This window comes from Mus caroli, unplaced genomic scaffold (genome assembly GCF_978045245.1).
Source record: "Mus caroli unplaced genomic scaffold, Mus_caroli_1 scaffold_20, whole genome shotgun sequence".
In the NCBI taxonomy this organism is placed as follows: domain Eukaryota; kingdom Metazoa; phylum Chordata; class Mammalia; order Rodentia; family Muridae; genus Mus; species Mus caroli.
The window spans coordinates 57,005,655-57,032,481 of record NW_028227275.1 but is presented as its reverse complement, the minus strand read 5'-3'; the positions used below and the strand labels follow the sequence as shown (position 1 = coordinate 57,032,481).

General features: G+C 46.8%; 2 protein-coding genes and 1 pseudogene across 3 annotated transcripts in view; 1 reads left to right on the top strand and 2 right to left on the bottom strand.

Moving 5' to 3' along the window:
- The window catches only part of Top6bl (TOP6B like initiator of meiotic double strand breaks), a 74,044-nt gene extending 66,227 nt beyond the window's left edge, over positions 1–7,817 (bottom strand). The window contains exons 1-3 of the mRNA XM_021151260.3: positions 7,688–7,817; positions 5,566–5,704; positions 1,850–1,903 (exon numbers count right to left, since the gene is read on the bottom strand). Coding sequence (XP_021006919.2) covers positions 1,850–1,903; positions 5,566–5,704; positions 7,688–7,717 — 223 coding nt within the window. The 5' untranslated portion in view covers positions 7,718–7,817. The remainder of the gene's footprint in view (positions 1–1,849; positions 1,904–5,565; positions 5,705–7,687) is intronic.
- Positions 7,818–21,081: 13,264 nt separating this feature from the next.
- The window catches only part of Sptbn2 (spectrin beta, non-erythrocytic 2), a 41,141-nt gene continuing 35,395 nt past the window's right edge, over positions 21,082–26,827 (top strand). Inside the window, exon 1 of one of the 2 annotated variants that reach the window (XM_021152127.3) lies at positions 21,082–21,530. The gene's annotated coding sequence lies outside the window, so the exon portion shown is untranslated. Of the gene's footprint in view, positions 21,531–22,102; positions 22,188–26,827 lie in introns of those variants that run through there. The other variant, XM_029472463.2, reaches the window with a different exon arrangement.
- LOC147000202 (uncharacterized) lies at positions 21,726–23,139 on the bottom strand (annotated as a pseudogene).

Genomic DNA, 26,827 nt, shown 5'->3' with positions numbered 1-26,827 from the left:
CACTGCCCAGCTCTAACTTAATTTTAGTGAGTGTTTTGTTTGCATGTATGTGTGTGTACCACATGCATGCTTGGTGCTCACAGAGAGTGGAAGAGGGAGTCAGATCCCTAGAACTGAAGTACAGATAGGTGTGAGCTATCACGTGGGTGCTAGGAACTAACGCTCAGTCCTCTGTAAGAGCAGCCAGTGTGCTCCTAACTGCTCAGCCATCTTTCCAGTCTTAAAAAGTAAAATTATTAAACCATTTTAACTATAATAATCAAATTATTAATAAAACTGATAAAATGTTATAAGTTATTAAATACAAAAACAAATAACAGGAGCTGGCGATGCTTCTCTGCAGTAAGACACCTGCTGAGCACAGGCAACCCAGGCTGCCATCCCTAGTACCACAGAAAGTAGTAATACATCTGCCTAGTGTGTGCAGTCCTGGGTTGCATCCCCAGCACCAAAACAAAACCTCGGTAAAATTTACATTTTTATAATTAGAAAAGCATGCTCACTGACTAATATTTTAAAACCAAACAACCACAGAGAATAAAAATAGAAGCACAACAGTTCTCAGATCATTTTGGTCTCTTTAAAATAAATACAGATTATTCATAAGTCAAAGGAAAGAGGAATTCATTAAACCCACAATCATCAAACGTTCCTAAACTGCGGCTGGCGAGACTGCTCTGCTCAGTGGGTCCATGCGCTTCCACCAAGTATGACAGTCCCAGTCCAGTCTCCAGTCTCCAGAGTAGAAGGAAAGAACCAACTGCAACAAGTTATTCTCTGATACACACACACACACACACACACACACAAGTTTTAAAAACATACTGATGTTGACATATAATATAGAGAAAAATATTACTGTATTACTAACAGGAAAAAAACATTTACAGTACATTACTTATCTAAATTATATAGGAACAAATCCTCTTTAATATCTGGGAAATGTCTGCCTGAGTTGTACAGAGAATAGTCAGAAAATCTACAGTTACCTGGACGTCATGCCCATTCCTAATCTATTCCACTTCATCGCTTCAGTGGAATGTCAGAGAAAGTAGAGTATGACGTATTGTTTCCTGAGTGTCTGGGTCTGGAGAGGCGGCTCAGGGGTTAAGAACATGCACTGCTCTTTCAGAAGAGCTGAGTTCAGTTCTCAGCACCTCTGTTGGGAAACTCATAAACACCAGCATCAGATCTGACTTCTTCCTCAAACGTTGCACACACCCACACACGTGACATACACACTCACACACGTGACATACACACCCACACACGTGACATACACACCCACACACGTGACATACACACCCACACACGTGACATACACACCCACACACGTGACATACACACTCACACACGTGACATACACACTCACACACGTGACATACACACCCACACACGTGACATACACACCCACACCCACATGACATACACACTCACACACGTGACATACACACCCACACCCACATGACATACACACACACAGAAACACACACATAGCTGAAAAATAAATTATCTTTGAAAACCTAGTGTTTCTCTGAAAAGCAAACTTAAGTGGGCAGCCTATACTTTTATTTACGAAACCAGGAAATTCTATCTTTTTTGTTTGTTTGTTTTGTTTTTCGAGACAGGATTTCTCTGTATAGCCCTGGCTGTCCTGGAACTCACTTTGTAGACCAGGCTGGCCTGGAACTCAGAAATCCACCTGCCTCTGCCTCCCAAGTGCTGGGATTAAAGGCGTGCGCCACCACTCCCGGCTGAAATTCTATCTTTTATAATAAATCTATTTCAGAAAATACCAACCTCATTGACAGAGAGAACTTTGGTCTCAGGGAAGTTAAGAATTGTTTACCTTGTAGAAACTTCTTGAAGTTCAAGCCACCATAAACACTTCCGGTAGAAGCAACTGTAAGAAAAAAAAAAAACACAAAAAAAAGTGAGGCAATTACAAAGATTTGACTTTAAACAGATCAGTGGGACTCTGAAAATCTTGCATTTAGATACAGAATATTAAAGGGAGATCTTATTAATGAGTTCAGTATAAATAGAGGGCAAAAGAGGTATTTTAAGGTACGATGACTATGTGGGGGTTGACGATGCCACGGGCACTTCTTTTCATCTATATTTAACACCTATAATCAACACCAGGACTGTTCCTTTAGATGCTATTCTACATGAAAGACCATGATTATGGGACACTCCAAACTGCAGCTATTGATCAGAGTACAAGATGCCAGTAACTAATGTTGAATTTCTAAAGTAACTAATGTTGATTTCCTTCTCTTTTCAAGATCCCAGAGGCTGGCCCTCCCTAACCTGATGCACAGAGAAGCTGTTCTCTGAGTACACTGAAGTATGAGCCTGTGATGAAAACAGGAATTGTCTTTTCACGTCTTAGTGACTCTAAGCAGAGAGCACAGTGATAACAGCCCTCTCTCCTTTGCTTCAGAAATGTTAGCCGTTAGGCTTTTACCCATCAAGATGGAAAATCTGACCGTTCTAAAAGCAAAGACATAACAAGACTGATGTTGAACAAAAGTGAGGTTTCCTCAACCAAGAGTCAGAAGAAAAACTGAAGAAAAATAGAAAACACGAAAATAGGGGCAGGGCTGGTGAGATGGCTCAGTGGGTAAGAGCACCCGACTGCTCTTCCGAAGGTCCAGAGTTCAAATCCCAGCAACCACATGGTGGCTCACAACCATCTGTAACGAGATCTGGCGCCCTCTTCTGGAGTGTCTGAAGATAGCTACAGTGTACTTACATATAATAAATAAATAAATCTTTAAAAAAAAAAAAAAAGAAAATAGGGGGAAATTTTTAGAAAAGAAAATTCCATAAATCCACTATCTAAATAATAGAAACTTTAGTAGAAGAATTGCAAGCAAAATGTACCACACCCAAAGGACCCGAGCTACGTGAAAAGGCTGAGCACCGGGCACAATGGAGAGAAAGTGACCCGCAGCAAGGACAGCACCATGCAGTGTCAGAACAAAGAGCAGGGACTGCTGGTTCTCAGCCACTCTTCCTGACTATGTTTTATAGGCTCCTCTGCACACACAGAGCAATTATGACAATGAGACTAAGTCTCAGCCAGAAGAACGGGAACAAAGGTAACCCGTGTCATTTCCAAGCCTATGCTTAATGATAAACCTGGCTCTCCTTCTCCACCCTTAGCTGAATGGGGAGATACTAGAGGATTCAGGGAAACATGAAGCCACAAGACTGAAAGATCTTGGATTCTACATTTAAAAAAAAACCATACACACACACACACACACAACCTGGTGGTAAAATAAAGGAAAAACAAACATTTCATCTGTTAAGTCACTGAAATTTCAAAATTATCTATTACATCTAATGAAACAAAGATTTAAAAAAGTATTATATAAGCTTACAGGGAGAAAAAGAGAAATAGGACATGTACAGGATAATTATAAAGATTTCAGGATTTCCAGTAGCAACAGCTGAGTTACCAAAGGTATGGAATGAAGGCATTCTCAGAAACACAAAATCTCAAGAAATTTACCCTCCCAACCCTCTTTGTCAGGAAGCTGCTGAAACCTAACAGCCACCACAACAGTGAGTAAGCCAAGAAATAAAGAAATTGGGACTCAGAAAACAAAATCCAACACAAGAGGAAAATAAATCAAGAAACACTCTGATTAATGATGGAGAGAAGACCCCAAAATAAGGAGTTATGTATCAGCTACAGAAAGTACCAAAATTAGAACACGTTGGAGCCAGCATGGTGGCTTATACTCATAACACTACGGCTCACAAGGCTAAGGCAGGAGTACTGCTAGGAGTTCAAGAACAATCTGGGCCACACAGTGCCAGCCTATCTCAGAAAATCAAAAGAAGAAACTGATGCTACAGCTTAGTAGGTAGAATGCCGAGTGTAAACAGGCATCGTGGATCCCCAGCAGCACATAAACCAGCTGTGGTAGCATACACCTGTAACTCTGGGACTCTGGAAATAAAGGAAGGAGGAGCCCGAGTGTAGGGTTACCCTTGGCTATATGTTGAGTCAGATATCAACCTGGACCACACAAGGCCCTTTCTTTAAAAGCCAACAATAACAGCTGAGTGGTGGTGGCACATGCTTTTGATCCCAACACTCAAGTTGGCAGAGGCAGGTAGATCTCTGAGTTCAAGGCTAGCTGATCTACAGAGCGAGTTTCAGGACAGCCAGGGCAACATAGGGAAACCCTGTCTCAAAAAAAACAAAACAAGCAAACAAAAACCAGTAATAATGATGCCTTTTTAAAAATTTAAGGGGCTAGAGAGATGGCTCAGCAGCTAATAGTGCTTAGGGCTCTTATAAAGAAGCAGAGTTCAGTTCCCAGAAACCAAGTTCACAACTTCTATAACTGGAGCTCCATCATCTCCTAAGTATGGACATCCGCATGGACATCCCTATACACACAAACAAAAATTAAAAATAAACATTTTTAATGAAAAAGATAATACATTACAAATAAGTTTAGAAACAGGTAATTAAAAACAATCAAATATATGGTTAAAAGTATTGCTCTTAATGTGGCAGTGGTGGTTTAATCCCAGCACTCGGGAGGCAGAGGCAGGCGGATTTCTGAGTTCGAGGCCAGCCTGGTCTAGGTCTACAGAGTGAGTTCCAGGACAGCCAGGTCTATACAGAGAAATCCTGTCTCAAAAACAAAAAAACAAAAACAAAAAAATCCAAACAAACAAATGAAGTAGATCTCTTCTACATGCTAACACAAAACACTGACCACTTTACTAAAAAGCACATGAGACTATAATATACCAATTACGTTTCTGGTTTTTTTTTCTTTTTAAATTTTTTTTGAGATAGGGTTTCTCTCCATAGCACTGGCTGTCTTGGAACTCATCCTATAGACCAGGCTGGCCTAGAACTTAAGAGAGGAGTCTCTACCTCACAAATGCTGGGATTAAAGTATGTGCCACTGTTTCTTTAAAAAGCCAGTTAGCTGTGCGCACATACGCAGAAAATCTAGAATATTAATAACTGAATGTTAATAATTATTGTGAGAAGTCAAATAACTACAAAGTCTTGCTCTCCAAATAGGTTTCTATAATGACACACTGTGCCAAGTGCAAATCACCTTTTTTCTTGATAGATTACAAACATAACTACATGAAGATATATAAATGCAAATGCCATCTATGCCTGACATGCTGAAGAAGTCCATTACGCTCTCAATGCCCATGCAATGGGGTTTGGGGGTAAAAATATACACATCATTTCTTTTCTTTTTTACCCCCCTTTCCTTTATTTTTGCCCCCCCCTTTTTTTTGCAATTGCCAAAAAAGGTAAAATCGATATGATTTTGTTGTGAAAAAGATAAAACTATGAGCAAAAGCAAAATTGTTTTTGAGCAATTTTAATTTAAGAAAGCTATAGTCCTATTTATCTTCCCTATATTGCACACTTACAAATCTATTACCAAATACCTATAAAAGTCATTTCGCTTTATAACTACACTAGAAATGAGACAGTGACAAACTGAAAATTTTATACAAACTATGCTATGCCTCACAACAAAACAAAACAGATAATTTACTTACTAGTTATTATACAATGCAGAGAATCTGGCAGGTGCTTAGAACGTAATGCTTCTATGGAAATCACTAGCTGCCCATCCAGCAATGTTCCCTTTGCTGTTCCTGCTTCACATTTCCAGTGAATTATTAAATATCTTAAAATCTGAAAAGAGCACAATTCAGATAAAACATAACCTTTAAAATCATGGTCCTAAGCAAACTTGTATGATACAATTAAAACTCTATTATAAAATACTGCAATTCTGCTTATGAAATGACAGACTTACATTTGCTCAGATCATGGCATCGAAACACAAAAAATATGCAAGTAGACAGTATAATTCAATATTATGCACACCAAGACAGGAAATTAAGAAAATAAGTTGCTGCTGGGCAGGGGTGGCGCACGCCTTTAATCCCAGCACTTGAGAGGCAGAGGGAGTCGGATTTCTGAGTTCGAGGCTAGCCTGGGTCTACAGAGAGAGTTCCAGGACAGCCAGGGCTACACAGAGAAACCCTGTGTTGAAAAAAAAAAAGTTGCTGGGTAAATTCACCTAGAAACAAAAATTTTTTTAAAAATGAACTGCAATTTGTTTTTTATTTTCTTGCCCAAATAAAAGCCAACTATGGAAAAGAGTGGTATCTAGTTATGAATTATCTTTTTCATTCAGTAAATCATCATTTTTGAACATCAAAATAAGATAAATACTTATCTATGTTATTTGTGAATGTTGGAAAGGGACTGTAAGTTAAGAGCACTTGGCTGTTCCAGCACCCACAGGACACCTCACAACTTGGTCTCACAATGTGAGACCAAGCTGGCCTCAAACTCACAGATCCATCTTGCCACTGCCTCCTAAATGCTGGGGTTAAAGGCAAAAGTTACCTTAATGGCCTAAAAGTCTTATTGTTATGTGTATGAGTGTTTTGTCAGTATATACATACATTGACCACATGTTTGCTGCTCATGGAGGTCAGATGGCACGCATTGCCACCAGGGTGCTGGAAATCAACTTTAGAAGGCCCCAAACCAACAAATCTCTTAGCCAACACTTTTTTTTTTTTTTTTAAGGCAGGGAGCTCTGAGTAAACAAATTTGGTAACTAAGATTCCAATTTGTACCAGAAATTATGAAGATGGTTTCCGGACACTTCTACAGCCTAACATCTTCCTTCACATTTTTCCTGTGCTCTCTCTGTTCAGATTTTTTCCAGTGCCTTTATGTGTAATGATAGCAGTTGGGAAAAGAATACTGACTGGTGGGTGAGTCAGAGCCCTGAGTTCCATCCCAGGTTCTGTCATCTTGTTAAATCTAATCCCCCAACTTCCTTTGACAATGACAAAGAAGACACCAAGGACCAGGAATATTCCAAGTTATCTCAGAACCTATAATTCTGTATTCATTTGTGCAGTGTTCTTTAGAAGGCCCGGAGTTAAGTGTCCCATTAGGTAATGGCTGCCAAGTTCAGCAATGGTGTGAACACATGTAGCTAGCTGGCCCAGGTGTTCATTCAATGCTATCTTCCAGAACTAAACAGTTCCCTGTCCACATGTATAGGAATGTATGTGTATGTGTGTGTGTATGTATGTATGTATGTACGTACGAGCCCTGATTTCAACCCTCCACACCTCACGGAGGCTGCCCCGAGAGCATATCACACCTTCTCCTACGGCTTGGTGCCCCCTTGCCTACCACCTGATTCCCTGATCCACCCTTCCATGGTGGCACATTTCCTTCTCACCTTTCCAACTCCCCTCTCATCAGTGGTGGATAGAAAACGCTAAAACTCCAGTTGGCCAACCTCCAAGCCCCCTCTCAGAATCACCCCAGATTTGGCATCACCATAGTTGGTGACCTTTCAGGTCCTCGGCTTTCGGTGGTGATGTTAGCGCACATACAGGCAAAGCCCGGAACACGGAACACATCGGTTCCTCAGAAAGGACCCACGAGGCTGATGGGTGGTCCTGCACCTCATACCTCAGGCCCTTCCCACAGTCCCAAAGAAAGAGGGATTTTAATGTTTCTAACATTCACGGCATTTTCTCCTCCACCTCAGGAATTGCCAGATCCCTCCGCCCAAACTTTGAGGATCTCCTCACAATGCCCTCCTCTCAGAAGTGTCTTTCTCTCCCTTCCCAGCATCACCTCGCAGACAGCCAAAGCCGTCCTCTCCATTCCGTAAGGAGAGCGGCTGCAGCTCTGGGACTGCCAGTTGGTCACAACCTCCTCCTCAGCTAGGGCTTCGAGCGGGAGGGCGCCCACGCCGGGCAGTCCCTTCCCGCCTGACCGCGCGTCCGCCCCGCCCCCAGCCCCCGCGCCTGCGCACTGCGGGAGCTGCCCGAGGCGGCCCGCATCCGTAGGCGGGTGGGCGGGAGGACAGGTGGCGCATCTGCCAAGGTTGGAGGCGAGCCGGGAAGAGGCCGGGCGGCGACTGCTCCTGAGACTTTCCCACGGTCTCGCCAAGACACGGCCCTCGGCCCTTTTCAAAGCGCTCTGTCCGCCCTCGGCGTTTTCCAGGGCTGCTGCGGCTGCGTAGTGCAGGATTCCCAAGCTGGCTCTAGACCCCAGATGGCTTTGCCTTCTGTTCTGCGGGCGGTGCCTGGGACCAGGCTCCACTTCCCACATCTAACAGAGGGAAATATGGGTGCCAATTAAAACTGAATTTTAGGTGAACAACCTTTTTACCCCGTATTATGTGTACCTTGCAATAAGATTTGGGACAAATACTAAGAAATTTATTTTGAAGTTAAAAACGCAATTACTATATTGTACCTGGCAACTTGTCCCCAAGCTTCTCCCCAGTCTATTCCAGGAGGATCCTAGGAGCTTCCCAGTTCCCACCAGATCCTTCCTTCCCCCACGTTTGACTTCACAGAACGTGTGGCTGACAAGCAGCTCTCAGTGTCTCTAGCTGGAAGCAAGGGAGATGGTCCTACAGGCGCAGAACGGGTTTAGTGAGATGGACTTAGGCTCACAACTATCGGGAATCTGACAGATTGTTCCTTGGGCTGCCAAAAGAAGATGCTGGCTTGAGAGATTCTTGCCTGGCAACGAGTTACCCAAGGAGAAGGGTGGAACAGGGCGTTGGCCGCTTTCCTTTAGAGAAAATTCTTCCTCTGCAGAAGCTGGGATTAGACAGAACAGGCTGTGGCGCTGGCAGAGTGCCTGCCCAGTACACAACCTTGGTGCTCCTTTAAAGAACATGTCTCTTGGGACCTGAAGTACACCCTTTTCCAGTGCACTCAGAGCTCTTGCCCCTGGTCCCCATCTCAGGTGTTCACAGCCAGACATACTGGAGAGGTGGCCTTTACTTCTGGAATATTCACTTTAATCATCAGAATTGATAAAAAGCTGGCATTTGGGAGGTCGCTGGAGTTTTTCCCTCCTTTTCACATCTCTTTTTAAAAATATTTCCCGTTGAAAATGTCAGCTCAGCAGAAATGCTCCTCCTTGAAAATACCACTGGAGATGAAGGGTGGAGGGATGATAGCTAATGGCACAGTACTTGAGGTGAGTTGGTTGTCCTGGCTTCCAGCCCTCCTCCTTGGAATAAACCCCAGGGATAAAGGTCCAGGGAGCACCCAACACTCTTCCATCTGTGGGCATGTACCTAACAGAGGTGGCCAGGGAGAGAGTGCTTTCTATATTAAATCTAGACCAGAGTTGGGGGAGCCTTTTATATGAGGGTCCACCTTCAGGACGCCGTGTTTTTTATTCTGATAATAGGCAAGGTTTGATTACATTTGCTGAGCCCTGACTCTGTGCTATCCACACTCTACTTCTTAGCTCCACTTATTAAAAGTAATCATCTATGTAACAGGTATTATAAACAATGAAAATGAGGCTCCAGGGACAGGCTGTTTAGCACCCAGTTTGTAAATGTCAAGTCAGAATCTTAAAACAAAAGCATCTCTTAAGTCCTCTTCCCACTTCTCTACCCAGTGTTTCTCCCACCTGGATGCCACCTGCCTAGCTGCCTGGCAGCTCTGTACTGTGAGATTATTGATGTTACCATAAAATGCTAACCCCCTCTACAAGATCCAAGGAACCAAGGCAAGTGATCCCCTCATCTACCACAGACCTGACGTGAATAAGCCACAGCTTCCACTGGACTTTCTCACGCAGTCAGTCTGTGTTGCCAACCTGTTCGGACGTAGTAGTTATATGGTGTTGGATAGCGTGTCGTGAAACCATGCCTACTCAGTTTCTTTCCTCCGGCCAGTAAATGCTACAGTCAGAAGGGACTGCTGAGGGGACCACTTATCATCAGTAGATTAAGATGTGTGAGGACCAAAGAAATTAAATGACCGACTAAGGTCAGGTCATACAGTCAACCAGGTCAATGGAGAAGCCTTTGTGCATAACTGAAGTATTCCAGTCCTGACCTTTGGCACCTTACTTGACCCGTTTTCAGGGACTCGTTCTCACCAATCCTGAGACTGCGTCGGGCTGAGTGTTGTCATTCCTCTGCCTACTCAGAAACTGGATTTGTGTTTCATGTCTGCTTCTGATACTGATTGTTCTGAGACACAAATCCCTTCCTGGACAGTAAAGACTCTACTCTAAAAGCCCCAGATTGACTCTGAAACCCCCAAAAGACAAAAAGACAGCTTGAATGGATCTAGAATGCCATAAACAATACTGCCAGGCAGCGACATCCTAGCGACTGTTAGGATGCCTTTCCTGTTTTCTACGTGTTCTCTACATGTATTCCAGAAACTCCTCAGACTGTTCCTTACTCTCAAGCTCCTGCAGATCCTTCGCATGTCCTGAAAGAGCTCGACCTTAGGAATTTAGACTGAAGGTGTCCCTGGAACCCTCGTGGTTAAACCATTGTGGAAAGGGTTCCTTTGAGGACCTCCTCCTGTGGGAAACAAGCAACTGTTTGCAAGAAGTTGTTTCCCACGTAGACAATGAGAAAGGGTTAACTACTTCTCTCAGGTCCTGAGACAAGTCTGTCCCACCCACCCCCAGTTCCCATAACCGGGTTTCCTGAAATGGAGCAGGTCCCAGGTGCCTCTTCACTAATCACATCCTTGCAAATGGGGCCATGAGCTCAGATTAGCTCATTCCTTCACCTTCTTGAGGCCTTCTCCACCTGGAGCATAGAATCTGGGGCAACCTCACCACTGACTTCCCATCAGGGGTCCGATAGGGACGCTTCCTCAGAGGGATATGTTTGGGAGCACCAGAGGTCATAGTGGTGCTGACTTCCATACCAGTTCATGGCTACATCTGTTCTAAGATTTGCAGGCAAAGGGCAATATCAAGGCTTACGTAACTAAAATAGTTTCCTCTCCGCCCCCATCCCTATGCTTTTCTTCCTCTCCTTCTTAACATGACTGGCTGTGGTACGGCGTGGCTTCCTGTCTTTCCTGGCTGAGTCACCCTTCACGCAGTCTGATTTCTCACCGACCAGCAGCAGGTGCAGGGCCAGCCAGGAGACTTCAGGTCTTTGCTTTCCGTATCGATTCTCCTTGGCTGGGAAAAAAAAAAACAAAACAAAAGCAAACCCTACAAAATCACAATGTCACAAAGGTGTCCCCCGCCCCAGCTGGCTTTCACCTTCTCTGTAAACGGAGCTGGATTTGCCCTGCCCGCTGAGACACACTAGAAAGGAAGTTCGCTTTGTGACCAAGGTGTGGAAGCAGCTGAGCCTTTGGTCTAAAGGCCAGTCAGATTTGAAAGACAAGTAGGCAAATCGGGACAAAGATTCATCTTCTAGGAGACCCATTAAAAAGATGTTGGTGCCATAGCCAGTCTTGGGTCCGTCTTTGAGACCAGCATTCCAAAGCAGTTCTGCAGGAGCTCCAGCCTACACAGTCTTAAAGCCAGTGAGCTGGAATGTAGCTGAGCTGAGTTTTCACTCACTCTAAAGGAGCCTTGATTTTATTCCGCTCTGACTTTCATGGCTGTCTTCTCTCTCCCCAGCTGTCATTTTCACAAGTTGAGAAGAGGTTATAGGATCAAAAACCTGAAGGGTCTGGGTGCCTACCTCCTTCCCATCTCAGCACTTACTTCAGATGTTAAGTTCTAATCTCCCACAATTAAAATAGAAATATCTCCAAGGGATATAGTTAAAATAGCATCTAGGACACAATATAAGAGTTAGGATGTTTAAATTACAAACAATTTTAGAGGCCATTTAATCCAGTATTTCCCAGACAGAGAAGCAATGTTCCAATCCCTTCCCTCCGCCTGGACAGCCACTTTCTTTCCTGTCTTTTCCTAGTATCCAAGGCAGAGAATCTTAAGATTGGGAAACACTTGACTTATTCCATGTCCTCATTTCCTACAATAGTTAAGCCGTCCCTCACTCAGGTTGATAGCTAGTGTCTACTTGAATGTCTTACATTTGGAAATTTGCCACCACAAGCCATTGCACTTTGGAAAGCAGTGGTTTGGAAGGCGTTTTCTGTCATAGGAGCTATCATCTTTTCCCATTTCCCTAGCCCCATGGCTTCCACTCATTAGTCACAGATCTGTCCTTTGAAACCACAGAGAATCCATCTAATCCCGTCATAAAAGGCCCTGGGGAGTACTTAGTATGGTTATTGTTAACCTGTCACAGTAGCTCAGACCTGGCCTGAATGGTTGTATTATAGATGACCTGAGCCTGGCACACATGTAGTATCCCTAAAACATTGTCTAAACCAGTTCTGTGTGAATCAAATCATTTTAGACAGAGAAGTTGACTCCTTTAAAAACCCTGTTATCAGTTCTTTCATGAATGGAAGTGGGGGCGGGGCACTGAACCCGGGGGCTCCATACATGCTGGGCAAGCACTCTACCCTGAGCTGCTTTTTGCTCCTCATTTCAGTTTTTATTTTTGAAACAAGCTCTGTCTTACTAAGTTGTCCAGGCTGGCTCTGAGTTCATTTTCTGGGCCAGGCAGGCCATGAGCCTCTCATCGCACCTCCGTCTCCCAAGCCACTGGTCTTACAGGCTTGAGATCCACCGAGCCAGACCTGGACAATCTTTATCTAATACACAAACTTCCCCTATTTGCCTTTCATGCAAATCTAAATTTTCATATATTACATTTTCCTGGAGGCAAATTTTGCCTCCATATGCAAAATAATGATACTAGGCAAACATTGTTGAGTGCATATCTGGCACCTAGTGTCTCATACCTGCCATGTTTTATTTAATTTCTCACCACAGCATCCTTCTCCAAAACTATCCAGTTTGTTATAGATGAGGAAATTCAATCTCAGACAAGCTCTTTCCTCTTTCTAATGTCACTCAACTAGAAAGTGATAGACCAGAGTTCAAACAAGGCCTATGAGAGCACAGTCTGCTGTCCTTGCCATGAGGAAGTTTCAGATGGGAATAATAGAACAACTAAGTATACCGCAATGTGAGTGAATTGGGCGAAGACACTGGAAACTGACCTAAATGTCTACAGCTTTAAAGATAGACGGAAACCTGACTCTTCTTGGATATGGGCACTGTAGGTTTCCCAGAACAACTCACAAATTCCAGTACAACTTAACCGAGGAGCCGTCACCAACTTCCCTTCAGCTATTATTAGTAAATATATGCTGCCAAATTTATTTCCATGATATGATTGAGAGCATTCACTTTCCCCTGGGTCTCCATCCTCCCAGGGGTTAATGGCATGAGCTTTTTAGAAGGAAGAAATGGTTCACTATTGACAGGTGAAAGTTGCTGGATATCATGGTTGATCCCAGCCCGCTCTTAGATGGGTCAAGATCATTCAGATGAGCCCAGTTTTTAATGGCATTTAGGTTTTCAAGTTAAAAATAGTTTGGCAGGGATGGAACATAATAAGTAAGTGCTGTTTCGAATCCAAACTGGGCAGAGATAAATGGCTGTAATACCTCAGTGTCCTCTACTTTCAGTTTCCCCATTTAGTCAATACCAGCATGTGCTCAAAGCACTGCTTAGAGAGAACTCAGCCCTTGGGGTTCCTAGGCCCCAAAACTTTCCTACTTTGCAAAAGAAAGCTTAAGGTGGGACTCTTTTCAGTCCTTTTGTGCCCTATGGCAACTGCCCCCATCTATCAAAAGGCCACATTGGACTAAAACATTACCTGCAGTTTCTTGTGCAGACTTGCTTTCCAACACATGTCCATCCTTTGCAAGTCATGCCTGAAGCTGGCACCCTGGCACCCTGGCACCCTGGCACCCTGGCACCCTGGCACCCTGGCACCCTGGCACCCTGGCACCCTGGCACCCTGGCACCCTGGCACCCTGGTCTATGTTAATTAGCCCATTCTCTGAAGGTGTGTGCTCCCCTGGGAGCACACCTTTCAGACCTTTCCTTAGGCTTGTTTAGAATCACAAATCAAACACCCATGTGGGAAAGAATGTAATTTTACTTCTCAGCCCCCATTTCTATGAATGAAAAAGAATGAGGCTGACAAAGTCAAGACAACCCACGCAGTCTTAGGCTTTAAACTCTGTCTCTTAGGATCCCCTTACCAGCTCCGTTCTTGAGGCTGTCTACTTGAGAGGTTCTATGTCACTCTAACACCAAGGAAGGAGCACTAAGGCCAAGTTGCACATTTCTGTCTTCCTTGTCTGATAAATGGCGGCTTCCTTCAGTTGAGCCTGGCCACTGGATGGCGAGGCCACTGAGTCTGCAGCGGAGGTCCCTACCAGGTAGCTTCTGTGGGCTTAGTAGCTGAAGCACAGTGATGGTTTCTAACTGCCACCACAGCTCGTCCTGTGACTGATGAACTCCCATCTGGACCCTGGCCTGAGCCATTCACACACTAACCCCACAAGCATCCTGGCTTTTAGTTCCCATCGTGTCCCAACACACTGTATATACTTCTAAGGGGATGAGTACCAAGGAACTTTTCAAAATTTCCTCCAAATATCAAGGAGCCAAGGAGATCCAGGTTTAGAGGATGATATGGAAGACTAGGGCGGGGTCAATAGGGAGGATTCCCCCAGACCTTTGCCTACACAGACAGTACTCCTGATACTCTGAGACCATTGCCCACTACTGCATCAGGTATTTTGACAGACTGTGTCTTCACACTGTGTCTTCTAGAGTTCCAGGAATGGAGTAGAGTCCACGCCTTTTTCGTCCTCCACTGCTTGGCTGTGTCAAAGGCATGGGAACACTCTTGCTCTCCTGTCCTCAGAGTTTCCAGTGCTGCTCCAGTCCCAGAAACTGTCATATTTTCTATGTGAAATTCCTCATGCCTTTTCTAATCAACAGATGATGGAATAATCTCTGAACTTTAGGCTTACCGGATCTGTCTGTCTCTTGATATTTAAAGGAAACTTCTGGTGAAAAAAAAAATGAAAATCTCTCTAAAGCACCTGGCTCTTACAACTGAAGAGCCAAATGTCTCAAGAATACCATCCTACTGTAGATTTGATTTGATTTGATTCTATTTGATTTGATTTGAGACACACTTCGAGGCTCAGGCAATCCTCCTTTCTCAGAGCCTACTGAGTAGCTGAAGCTATAGGAATGCACCACTCACATGGCCTTAGTATAGTTTTTAAACGTTAAGAATGTAACTCGGAGAGCAGTCCAGCTTTCTGCTGCTTAAATGCTGGGATACAGATTGGAGATAAAATAACTGGGACAGAAGCTGGGGGTGTGGTGGCTCAGGCAGAACATCTGCCTAGCATGCACAAGTCCCTGCGTTTCATCCCCAGCACTATCACACAAACAATGGCATCATACTATTTAATATGAAAAAAGTCAGTTTCATCTAATTCCAATACAGAATCCTCTTCCCTCCCAAGGTCATCTCTCTCATGCATTAGTTTCTTGCACAGGTATCTACAAGCCTATGAAACGAGGGTGTTATCTTTCTTCATGGTGCTCACAGCTTGAAAGATAATGTGAGCAATGATGATCCAGTATGGAGCTTTGGATGATGCACCACTGTAATCCCAGAATCGAGGCAGAGGCATGAGAATCACAACTTCAAATCCCAGCATGATCTACACATTGAGTTTCAGGCCAACTGGGCCTACATACTAAGATCTTGTTTCAAACAAATCAAAAAGTGGCATCGAAGTTGAAACCTACACAGAAAAGATGGGGAATGACCTAGGTGAACTAGCAAGTCCAAATGCTGCCCCACCATGCTTTCAAACAGAATCCGTAACCAGACCAGCCTTGAATTCTCTATGCAGTCAAGTTGGCCTTGTGTGGCTTTCTGAGCCTCCCACCTCTGCCTTTGAATGCTTGCATTACAGGCCTGTGCCACTATGAATAAGCATCTTCAAAAATCTCACACATATTGGGAAATGTCTAGAGTCCCATGTGGTTATGATATAAACTAAGGAGCAATGAGGTAAGGCTGGAGAAAGACACATGGCATGTAAGCTTTGCCACAAAGCCCCTAAGGATTTCAGCAGGTGAATGTTCTCTGTCAGAATGATGGATTAAAGATGCCACTCAAGCTGCCCAGAGAATAAGATGGTCCAGAAAAGAGACACAGAATAAGAAAAGGCCTAGACAAAACACTAACACCATCAGAAGCAAGTAATAAGCAGAAAAGAAACAGAGAGGAAAGGCCCACAGGAACTGAAAAAAAAAAAAAAAAAAAAAAAAAAAAAAAAAAAAAACAAACAAGAGTATGGCGACCATAAGCAAAGAGTTGTCGCCAATGCCAAGAGGGACACTAAGTAGCAGCTAGAATAAAAATAGCATCATTGATGACCATTTTGTAAGGAGCCTCAAGGAGTAAAAGATATATCCAGGTTGCAGTAAATCAGTCGCCTCAGGGACTGGGGAGATGGCTTGGTGGGTAAAGTGCTTATTGTACAAACATGAGGCCCTGAGTTCAGATCCCAGCAGCTGTGTAAACGCCAGGCGCTGGGGCAAAATTCCTGTCACCCTGAACTGAGGTATTCCTTTTCCATTTCAGTGATCTGGGTATGGCATTCTATCAGTGTCTTCATTTTCTTATCTGTGAAATGGGCTTAATGTTTACCTCTCCATGTTCCTAAAAAAGTTAAAGCGGAGGGTGGGGGTGGGGGAGGTAGAGTGACTGCTCAGGGTTTAAGAGCATGAAGATTTTGTTCCCAGCCCCAGCCTGGTAGCTCAGAACCATTTGCAACTCCAGTTCTAGGGAATAGAACACCCTCTGGCCTCTGTGGGTACCAGGCACACATATGGTGGACATGTATACATACAGGCAAAACACCCATGCATAGAAAATAAAAAATATCTTTTTTTCCAATTTTTATTAGATATTTTCTTCATTTACATTTCAAATGCTATCCTGAAAGTCCCCTATACCCCCCCTTCGCCCTGCTCCCCTACCCACCCACTCTCACTTTGTGGTCCTGGCTTTCCCCTGTACTGGAGCATATAAAGTTTGCAAAACCAAGGGTCCTCTCTTCCCAATGATGGCTGACTAGGCCATCTTCTGCTACATATGCAGCTAGAGACACAAGCTCTGGGGGTACTGGTTAGTTCATATTGTTGTTCCACCTGTAGGGTTGCAGACCCCTTCTGCTCCTTGGGTACTTTCTCTAGCTCCTCCATTGGGGGCCCTGTGTTCCATCCAATAGATGACAATGAGCATCCACTTTTGTATTAAAAATATCTTTTAAAAAATTAAATAAGATAGGCTTGTATTCAAGGGGCAGAGGCAAGAGAATCCCAATAAATTGGGGGCAGCTTGGTCTAGATTTCATAGTCATTTAGTTAATTCCAGGTTACGCAGAGCTACATAGTGAGACTCTGAGAGAAAAGAGGAAGAAAGGAGAGGGAGAAGTGAAGAAAGGAGAGGGAGAAGTGTAATGTGAACCCCAAGAAAAGCCATGGTCGTGAGCGTTGTTACCACTGCTCGCCACTCTCCCTCCACCTTGTCAGTGCTTCTCCTTTCCAATCTCAGTCAAACGACGAGAACCCTCTTTTAGTCCTCTTTATCCAGGTTCCTGCTCTCTGCTAAACTGTTTTCTAGCATCTGAAGTTTTCATTTGTAACACTGAATGTGCTTTCTGGTCATAATGAGCGATTGTTTGATTACCGTCTGTGATCACCGCGGATCACAGATCCTCTTGGTCTGTGATCAAGGTTGCTATAGCTGAGGAAGCAGAGCCAGTGGGTACAGAGGACTCAAGAAGGCTGCATCTCAGTGTATAATACTAACCAAGCAAGCACAAGGCCATGGGTTCAGTTCCAACCAAGGGAAGGAGACAGAGGGGGAGAAGGAGGACAGTGCCAACACGGACAGGCCATCAACATTGCCTGCTTTTTTTCTTTTTTTTTCTTTTTGATTTTTCGAGACAGGGTTTCTCTGTATAGCCCTGGCTGTCCTGTAGACCATGCTGGCCTCAAACTCAGAAATCTGCCTGCCTCTGCCTCCCGAGTGCTGGGATCAAAGGCGTGCGCCACCACGGACCGGCATTGCCTGCTTTTTAAGCTCACACTTAAATGTGTTTATGAGCTCACCAGGAGTGAGGGCCATGAGGGTGGGGGATGAGATTTAGAACAGGGGCCAGAAGAATCATGAGAGGGAAGAATAAAGCTGAAGAGTAACACAGAACTGAAAATCCAGCTCTAACTCGAGGCATGACAGTCTAGCCAAGACCTTCCCCTGAGCTGTGGCTAGCCTAAGCAGGAAACTTGAATCCTTTGAGCAGCTCAGCACGCTAGGTGGATATCATTCCATTCACTTTGGCAGCTCACAGGAAAAGGAAGCAGAGGTTCTCTTTGTCATTGACTGTACTGATTCAGCACAGAGAGAAAGAACAAGTTTCCAAAGCAACCCAGTCGCAGAGCTGAGACAAGTAATCTCAGCATTCTGTCTACTGAGCATGCTTCCTTTCCCTTTCCAAATTGGGAAACAGTACAGTAAAGTTGGACTCTGGTAAAACAATGGCTGCCGTGGACTGAGTGCTCACTATGGGTGGGATGCTGCTCTGGTGCTGTGGACTGAGTGCTCGCTGTGGGCGGGATGCTGCTCTGGTGCCATGGACTGAGTGCTCACTATGGGCGGGAGCTGCTCTGGTGCCGTGGACTGAGTGCTCGCTGTGGGTCTGGTGCCGTGGACTGAGTGCTCGCTGTGGGCAGGATGCTGCTCTGGTGCTGTGGACTGAGTGCTCGCTGTGGGCGGGAGCTGCTCTGGTGCTGTGGACTGAGGGCTCGCTGTGGGCAGGATGCTGCTCTGGTGCTGTGGACTGAGGGCTCGCTGTGGGCAGGATGCTGCTCTGGTGCTGTGGACTGAGTGCTCGCTGTGGGCAGGATGCTGCTCTGGTGCTGTGGACTGAGTGCTCGCTGTGGGCGGGAGCTGCTCTGGTGCGGTGGACTGAGTGCTCGCTGTGGGCGGGATGCTGTTCTGGTGCTGTGGACTGAGTGCTCGCTGTGGGCGGGAGCTGCTCTGGTGCGGTGGACTGAGTGCTCGCTGTGGGTCTGGTGCCGTGGACTGAGTGCTCGCTGTGGGCGGGATGCTGCTCTGGTGCGGTGGACTGAGTGCTCGCTGTGGGTCTGGTGCCGTGGACTGAGTGCTCGCTGTGGGCAGGATGCTGCTCTGGTGCTGTGGACTGAGTGCTCGCTGTGGGCGGGAGCTGCTCTGGTGCGGTGGACTGAGTGCTCGCTGTGGGCGGGATGCTGTTCTGGTGCTGTGGACTGAGTGCTCGCTGTGGGCGGGAGCTGCTCTGGTGCGGTGGACTGAGTGCTCGCTGTGGGTCTGGTGCTGTGGACTGAGTGCTCGCTGTGGGCAGGATGCTGCTCTGGTGCTGTGGACTGAGTGCTCGCTGTGGGCAGGATGCTGCTCTGGTGCTGTGGACTGAGTGCTCGCTGTGGGCGGGAGCTGCTCTGGTGCGGTGGACTGAGTGCTCGCTGTGGGCGGGATGCTGTTCTGGTGCTGTGGACTGAGTGCTCGCTGTGGGCGGGAGCTGCTCTGGTGCGGTGGACTGAGTGCTCGCTGTGGGTCTGGTGCCGTGGACTGAGTGCTCGCTGTGGGCGGGATGCTGCTCTGGTGTGGTGGACTGAGTGCTCGCTGTGGGCGGGATGCTGCTCTGGTACTTTGCCTGCAGTAATTCACTTGACACTCAAATCGTATAGGTGAGGAGGCTCAGTCACAAAGAAGCTAAGTACAGATTTCAGGACATACTACAAAACCAGGTTTGTTTGTTTGTTTGTTTGTTTGGAGACAAGTCTCACTTTGTAGTCCAGGCTGATCCTGTAACCTCCAAGCTTCAGCCTACTGGGTGCTTGGCTTAACTGTGTGACCCAGCACTCACAGTTCCCAAGTAGATATTAACCTCAGGGCATCCAACTCCAAGGCCAGTGCTGCTCGGCCTTGTGCGTGCAAGGCGTGCGAGTGACCTACCACTGAGCTACCCCAGACCCCAAGTCGGTACTATTCATTATTCTGCCCTACTCTTTCTCTGAACAGACTAAGAATCACAAGATAAGGAGTCTCTGCCGTAAGTTAACTTGGTTAATTTGGACTTCCACTTAGGTGTCTGGATATCATTTTGATTATTAATAAGAATGAAAATTAGAATGCTTTTAAGGTTTTTCAAAAGATCGTGCAATACTGGAATGAAGAATTAATTTAAAAACACTATTCTTTAGGTCAATCACAAGACCTAATATCACCCTTGCCTACTCTAACCTAACAGACTGTCTCTGAGACCCTCAGTTCCCAGAATGGTGAGGCACAGCAATGAAAGGTTTGCAGTTTGCCTGATGCTGAGCTGATTCCCATCTTGTGTCTCCTGGCCATGTTTCCATGACGACTATCATGTTCAGCTTGGCCTAGTCCTGAACACTACTCCGACTCTGGGGTCAGGAGAAGCTTGTGTTTACACTGCTGGATGGAGTGAGGTAGTCTTTTTGTTTTGTTTGTAATTACAAATTCTTGGCTGGCCTGGAATTCCCATGTAGAGCAGGCTGGCTTTGAACTCGGGATTTGCTTGTCTCTGCCTCTTTCTGAACTCTGGGATTAAAGGTGTAGCACATTCTATACAAGTGACTTTTTAAAAATCATAAACACCCTGAAATACAGTTTACGGAAGGCTAAATTCCCGTTCAATGATAGAATCTCAGATCTGATTAGCAGTTTAACAAAACTCCCCAGTCCCTCCCCAGCCCACTTTATACACGAGGAAAACCAGGGCCAGGTAAATAAAACAATGGAACTGTTTGGTGGTGGTAGCAAGGTTTTGGTTTACTTTACAGATTTTTAAAACTACATTGAACACAGTGATTTTACTCTGTGAAAAATCATACCTGGAAAGCAGTGCCATCACATGTAGCTGTTTAGATATGCACACCTTCCCAGAAAGAAGCAAAATGGTAAAATTTAGTTAACGATAAAGCTATTTTAATACCCTAAGCTCAATAAAGAACATTCTTTTCGTGGTCCTTTCTTGTCCATCTCAGGCATTCCCAGTGTATGAAAGGGCCTAGCTCTGCTCAGGAGTATAGAACCCAAAGGCTCGCTACAAAATCCATCTTTTTTTCCCTTCTGGTTCCTCCCTGAGCTTACTTAGCTCTCCAATCTGGAAGAACAGTACTTTCAGAGCTGGAGTGGGGGTGGGAGTGTCACATGACATAACGCACTTTTAGCACCCACTGCTAGCACCCACTCTGTGCATTTGCTCTGATTTGGGCATATTTCCTTCCTCTCCTAGGCAGATAGCAGCTCACCTTGGTTAATGCCATTAAACCGTAGACCACTCAGCTGCTAATAAACCAGGAAGAAACCCGGCCGTGCTAGGACTAGAAATGTCCATCCCTGCCCCCAACCCCCTTAAGACAGTGACTAGGCCGGAATTCTCCTGGTTGATAAATGAGAGGAGCTGAGGAGCCGCTGTGATGACGGTTCCGAGAATCTGATTTGTGAGAAGGCGAATCTCCAGGAGCACCATGGAGATGCTTTTGGAAAGCGGGCCAGCCTACCTGCCGGAAGGAGGACGAGAGAAAGGGGGCAAGGCAGAGAGAAACGCTTAAGCGAGATGGCCTGGAGGTGCCCCAAAAGGGACCTTTGAAAAGGAAACGGAGGCCGCATCTCGGGGAAACCTCGGAGGTAAGTGACATTTAAAGGGGTTGCACATCCAGGCAAAGGCGCAACAGAGACAAAGGTGGAATTCCAAACTGGGAAGAATACGCCTGGTTAACTGTGGGTGGTACCCAGACGCCCAAGGGTGTCGCGGGGCTGGCGAGGACCGGAAGGTGGGGGTCAATCGGGGCATCCACGCGGAAGACAGTGGGGGGTCGAGAACTGGCGAAGGAGCGTTTGCCCCGGGGAAGGTCAGAGACCCCCTACCGGAGAACTACTGCAGGAACCTAGAGGGGCCGCGGTTGCCATGACGCCGGGTGGGGAGGGGGATGACTCGCGCCCCGCCCCAAGCCCCGCGGGGCCGCGAGCTCCAGATGGTCCCCGGCCTCCCGCGGGAGCCGACGGCCTGCGGCAGGGGGAGGCTATTGTCCTCCTTCCGCGGCGCCGCAGTCCCGCCGCTCGCGCCCGCGCGCAGCCGCCACGCGCCCCGCGGCCGCCGGCCCCGCGCGCCCCCCGCGCCGCTCGCGCCCTGTGACAGCGCCCTCCTGCCGTGCGCCCCGGGCCGCCCCGCCACCGCCACCAGTAACCTCCCGCAACCACCCCTCGCGACCGGGCTGTGGGCGCGGCGACAAGTGTGCCCCCGCTAGCCGCGCTCCCGGTGCCCGGCAGGCGCTCCGCACCCAGGTAGGTGCAGCCGGCGCCCCGGCCCGCTTTGTCCCGGCCGGCAAGGAGGCGCGCTTTGTGCGGCCGCGTGCAGGCGGTGGGGTCGGTCCCGGGGAGCTCAGGAGGGAGGATGCGACGCCGAGTGCCCGGGTCCCGTGCGGGCCACCCAGGTATCACTGTGAAGATTCTGGGGGCCGAGGCTTGGGGCACGCGGACCTCTATGGAGCGCAGAGAAGAGTCTGGAAGAGTTGGGCTGACAGACGCGCTGATGGATCGGGGTCGCCTGGGCTCGGAGCGCTTCTGGCAGCGCATGTTCTTAGCGGTGCGTCGGTTCCTGCGGCGGACCGGCCAGTGCTGGTAGTGGGACTGGGGACGCACTAGGTCTGCCTGGGGCCTGTGAATACCCAGCTTCATCTAGCTCCGCAGCTTGTTGGCAGCTGGCTATGGGGCTGCGTGGGCTTTTCCTCCCCACTGTGGTAGCTATAGCTCCATGTTGCCTTTTAGGGCTCTCATTGATAAGAGAAGTGGACACGGTTGGTGGAAATGGCTGTAGCTGCTTGAGAGGATAAAACCTCTTCGGGCAGTGAGGAAGTGTTGTGTAAGGTGTTTCTGGGGCCCCTGGACATTTACAGGCCTGTGGATTCTGCCTGTCACACAACTACCCAGCAAGGCTGCCTGACTGGGGTTCCAATTCAAGCTCCACATTCCATAAACACCATCCACTTTGGCTCCAGACTCCTGCACCCCAGGAGCCCATGCATGACACTGCATGCTTGTCTGAGATGCAGGTTTGATTTCTCTGTGGGCTGTTTCTCAGCCGTCTTCCCCCATTACAATTCCAATTTTGAGAGCCTGTGTTTGTAGGTATTGTCAGTAGATATCCGCCACCCAGTTTCTCTTGAGGGTGAGGAGAGAAGAGTGAGTTTCATATGTGTACGTGTGTATCTCAGCTTGAGTACCGGGCAGCCTCTCGGCATGTTGAGAGGAGCACAGGATGGAGGGGGGGGGGTGAAGGAAAAGCTAAGATGGAGCTTAGACTTTTCCGGTAAAGAAACTGATGTCAGCTCAAGCTTAGCGACGGGGGTGGCAAGCGAGGGGAAGTGAGTCTGAATAATTATGCCCCGGGTGAAGGATTTTTCATTTATTTATTTATTTTTAGACCAGGTAATTTTCCTGCCAGTGGTTTGGGTGCGGAGATAACATGTGTGCAACACCATGCTCAGCCTAAATATCAAATTCTAAAGGAGAAAATGAAAGTCTCAGTGTCTTCAGCCCAGCTCCCACATTTCTCACTGACTGGGGAAGGGTTGGGTTGGTTTTTTTTTGTTGGTTTTTTTTTTTTCTCCTGTTCCTTGCTGTGATGCATCTTTCTCTTGCTTTTTAAAGCACCCTGGGTTTCACTGTGATTCTCTTTTCTTTTTTTCTCCATGCCAATCCATCCATTTATACTTTGAGTCAAATGAGATTTTTAACTTTGCCACAGTCCCCATCTGCCCTAATGTATTATTCACCCTCTGGTCATTTATTCAGCTTTGGTTTCCAGAGGCTGTCAAGCCCTGCAGACCTTCCTCTAGTTGTCAGTTCCGTTTGATGAGCTCTAGAGCCTGCTCCATCTTCCCTCTGTCCTGGCCTGGGGCTTTTGCTCCTGTCCTGAGTGAGAAGAGGTATTTCATTTAGCCTGCACACACAGGGAAGCCACCCACAGACACACTCACCCCAGACACTCTGTGCTTTTGCAGCTCTCAGAGGTCCCTAAGTGGTCCCAGCTGCTTGCTTGTCATCTTTGGCCATTAGTGGTCCTCCCTGAGCTGCCTGGGAATGAAAATCCCAAGCCCATTCCAGATGTGCTGCCCATTCCAGATGTGCTGCCCATTCCAGATGTGCTAAGCCTGATCTGTCTCAGTGGCCCAGCACTCAGGTCACGTGGTTTGTATTTGTGACTCCTTGGTCCATGCTAGTGCTTAGCCCTGAAAGTCCTCCAGCTGAGAAGCAGGTCTTTCCTCCTCCTGTCATCATTCTCTCCACGAGCCTTCTCTTCATCCTTAAGAAAGACATTGATTCAGTGAATCATGGGAAATTCCTGTGATACCTCTTTATTGAATACCTGTTCTGCTGAGTGACCAATACTCCAGTTCTCAAGAAGTTAAAAGTGGAACAAGCAGAGACACATAAACAACTAATGGTCATAACTGTGTTGAGCACAGTAACAGCTGCGTGCAGAGTGCTAAATGAAGCCCAGAGGAGGGAGGTAAAGAGTGGGGGAACTAGACAGCAAGGCAGGGCAGGAAATAGGCTTTCTGATTTTTCAAACTAGTGTCAATGGAGGAACGTGAGAGAGGGTCAGCTGCCTGCAGGACAAACCCATAGCTAAGCAGTCTGAACCCAGCTGTACTTGGGTGGGCATAGGCTCCAGCAAGACCTCTAGCCTGAAGCTAGTGGGAGCTAACACTGTTCTGACACTAACCACATAAGCTTCTTGGGGCCGGACTGAGGTCACTGGTTAAGAATGAGGGAATGCAGAACTGTAATCTGGATTAATGGTGGCGCCTCCCTTTTGCCAGAGTTAATGAATCCTTGGAGGAGAATAAAATTGAGGATTCGCCATTGAAGGGGAAAGACAGTATGGGGCTTGGGGTTTGCTCGACGTGTGAGCATGGAGATCCAGGTCATACTTAAGGGACAATCGAGGTAGGAAGACTCAAGCAGAAAGCCATGGAGACGGTGATTGTTAGAACACAGGCAATAGATTGTGGAGGAGGATGGCTAGGGTAAAGCTGGGCCGCCTAGAAACTGTCAAGACACACACAGGGCCTCAGAGCCGCCGTGCTGAGCAGTTCCACCTCGTATTGTCCTGTGATCTATTGGAATAAACCCTATGGAGGCGCCGCATGACCCTGGGGGGTGGTCTGTGACTTTGAGGTCACCTGTGCCGTGTTAACTCTTCATCTGTGTCATGATGCTTGGAGATTCAGGTGCCAAAGCATGTGAAGCCCTAGCCTTGACCTGCGAAGAAGAGCATTCTAATGTTCTGTTTTCCATTTAGTGAGACTCTAGCTCCAGATGTTCTCCCCCAGAATTACAGAGAAGGCAAGGCAGGCCAGGAAATAGGGTTTCTTTCTTTTTTTTTTTTCTTTTTTTCTTTTTCTTTTTTTGTATAGCCCTGGCTGTCCTGGAACTCACTCTGTAGACCAGGCTGGCCTCAAACTCAGAAATCCGCCTGCCTCTGCCTCCCAAGTGCTGGGATTAAAGGCGTGTGCCACCACCGCCCGGCTGGAAATAGGGTTTCTAATTCTTCAAACCAGTGTCAATGGAGGAAGGTGAGAGAGGGTCAGCTGCCTGTAGGACCAGCCCATAGCCAAGCAGTCTGTACCCAGCCGTACTTAGATGGGCATAGGCTCCAGCAAGACCTTCCCAGCCACACATCCCTGGAAGGTCAGGATACCAGGCCTGGACATTAGTGGGTTCTGAGAGGAGCAAAGGGGCATGGTGGGGTCTGCAGAGAAGTTGGCAGCACTTCCCTACCTAAAGGAATCCGTTGGCAGCAAAAAAACACCAACAAAAAATCAACCCTGGGGGCTGGTTTAGTGGGTTTGTAGGAGGCTTTATCCTATAAAAGGCAAATAGTAAAACTAATGAGGAGGGCAGTGGTGGCACACACCTTTGATCCCAGCACTTGGAAGGCAGAGGCAATGGATTTCTGAGTTCGAGGCCAGCCTGGTCTACAGAGTGAGTTCCAGGACAACCAGGGCTACACAGAGAAACCCTGTCTCGAAAAAACCAAAAACAAACAAACAAACAAAAACCTAATGAGGAAAACTGGGTGTCTTAGTGGGAGTGATTCTGCCGGAAGACCTGTGTTCTAACTCCCTTCCCTTAGCTGAGCTGAGTCGCCTCGAGTTGGGAGACTTTTAACTCCACACACAGTGGGCTGAGGGCAGTGCTTCCTAGTCAGACTCGAGTTTCTTGTTCAAAACCAAAACTGTTGGGTGGCTGGCCCGGGTCACGCCAGGCTTACAGTGCTCTTCGCTCAGGGTGGTTCAACTCTGCCCTACAATTTAGTTTTATATAAATATTTACAGAGCAAATCCAGTGACTCCATTGGTAGAAAATGATGGGAAAGGAAGTTTCCTAGTGGAAACTAAGCTCTTTGTCTATAGGGTAACAAAGACCCAAATCTAGGGACCAGAGACCTTTGTTCTTTACAAACTGGCCTCCTTAGCTTTATCTGTCATCTGAGAGGAAAGCCTAGAGCAGCCTGGCCTGTGGACATGTCTGTGGGGGATTGTCCAGATTATTCATTGAGTGAGAGGCCTCTGTCCACTGGGGGTGGCATCTTTCCCTGAGTGGTCTTGCGCTATTGCAAGAAAAAAAGAAAGAGAGAGAGAGAGAGAGAGAGAGAAGCAGGAATTGCTGCTCTGACTTCCCTCAGTGATGGACTATGACTTGAAATTTATAAGCCAAATAAATCCTCCCCAAAGTTGATTTTGGTCAGAGGGTTTTATCACAGCAACGGAAAGGAAACTAGAACACGCCATTGTCATGCCACTCCCAGGTAAACCCTGGTGTGAATCAGGTGGGCAGCCCTTAAAGAAGACCAGGCTCAGCTCTTTGGAACCAGCAAATCATAGCAGGCAAATCCTGTGTGCCCATGTGAACACACC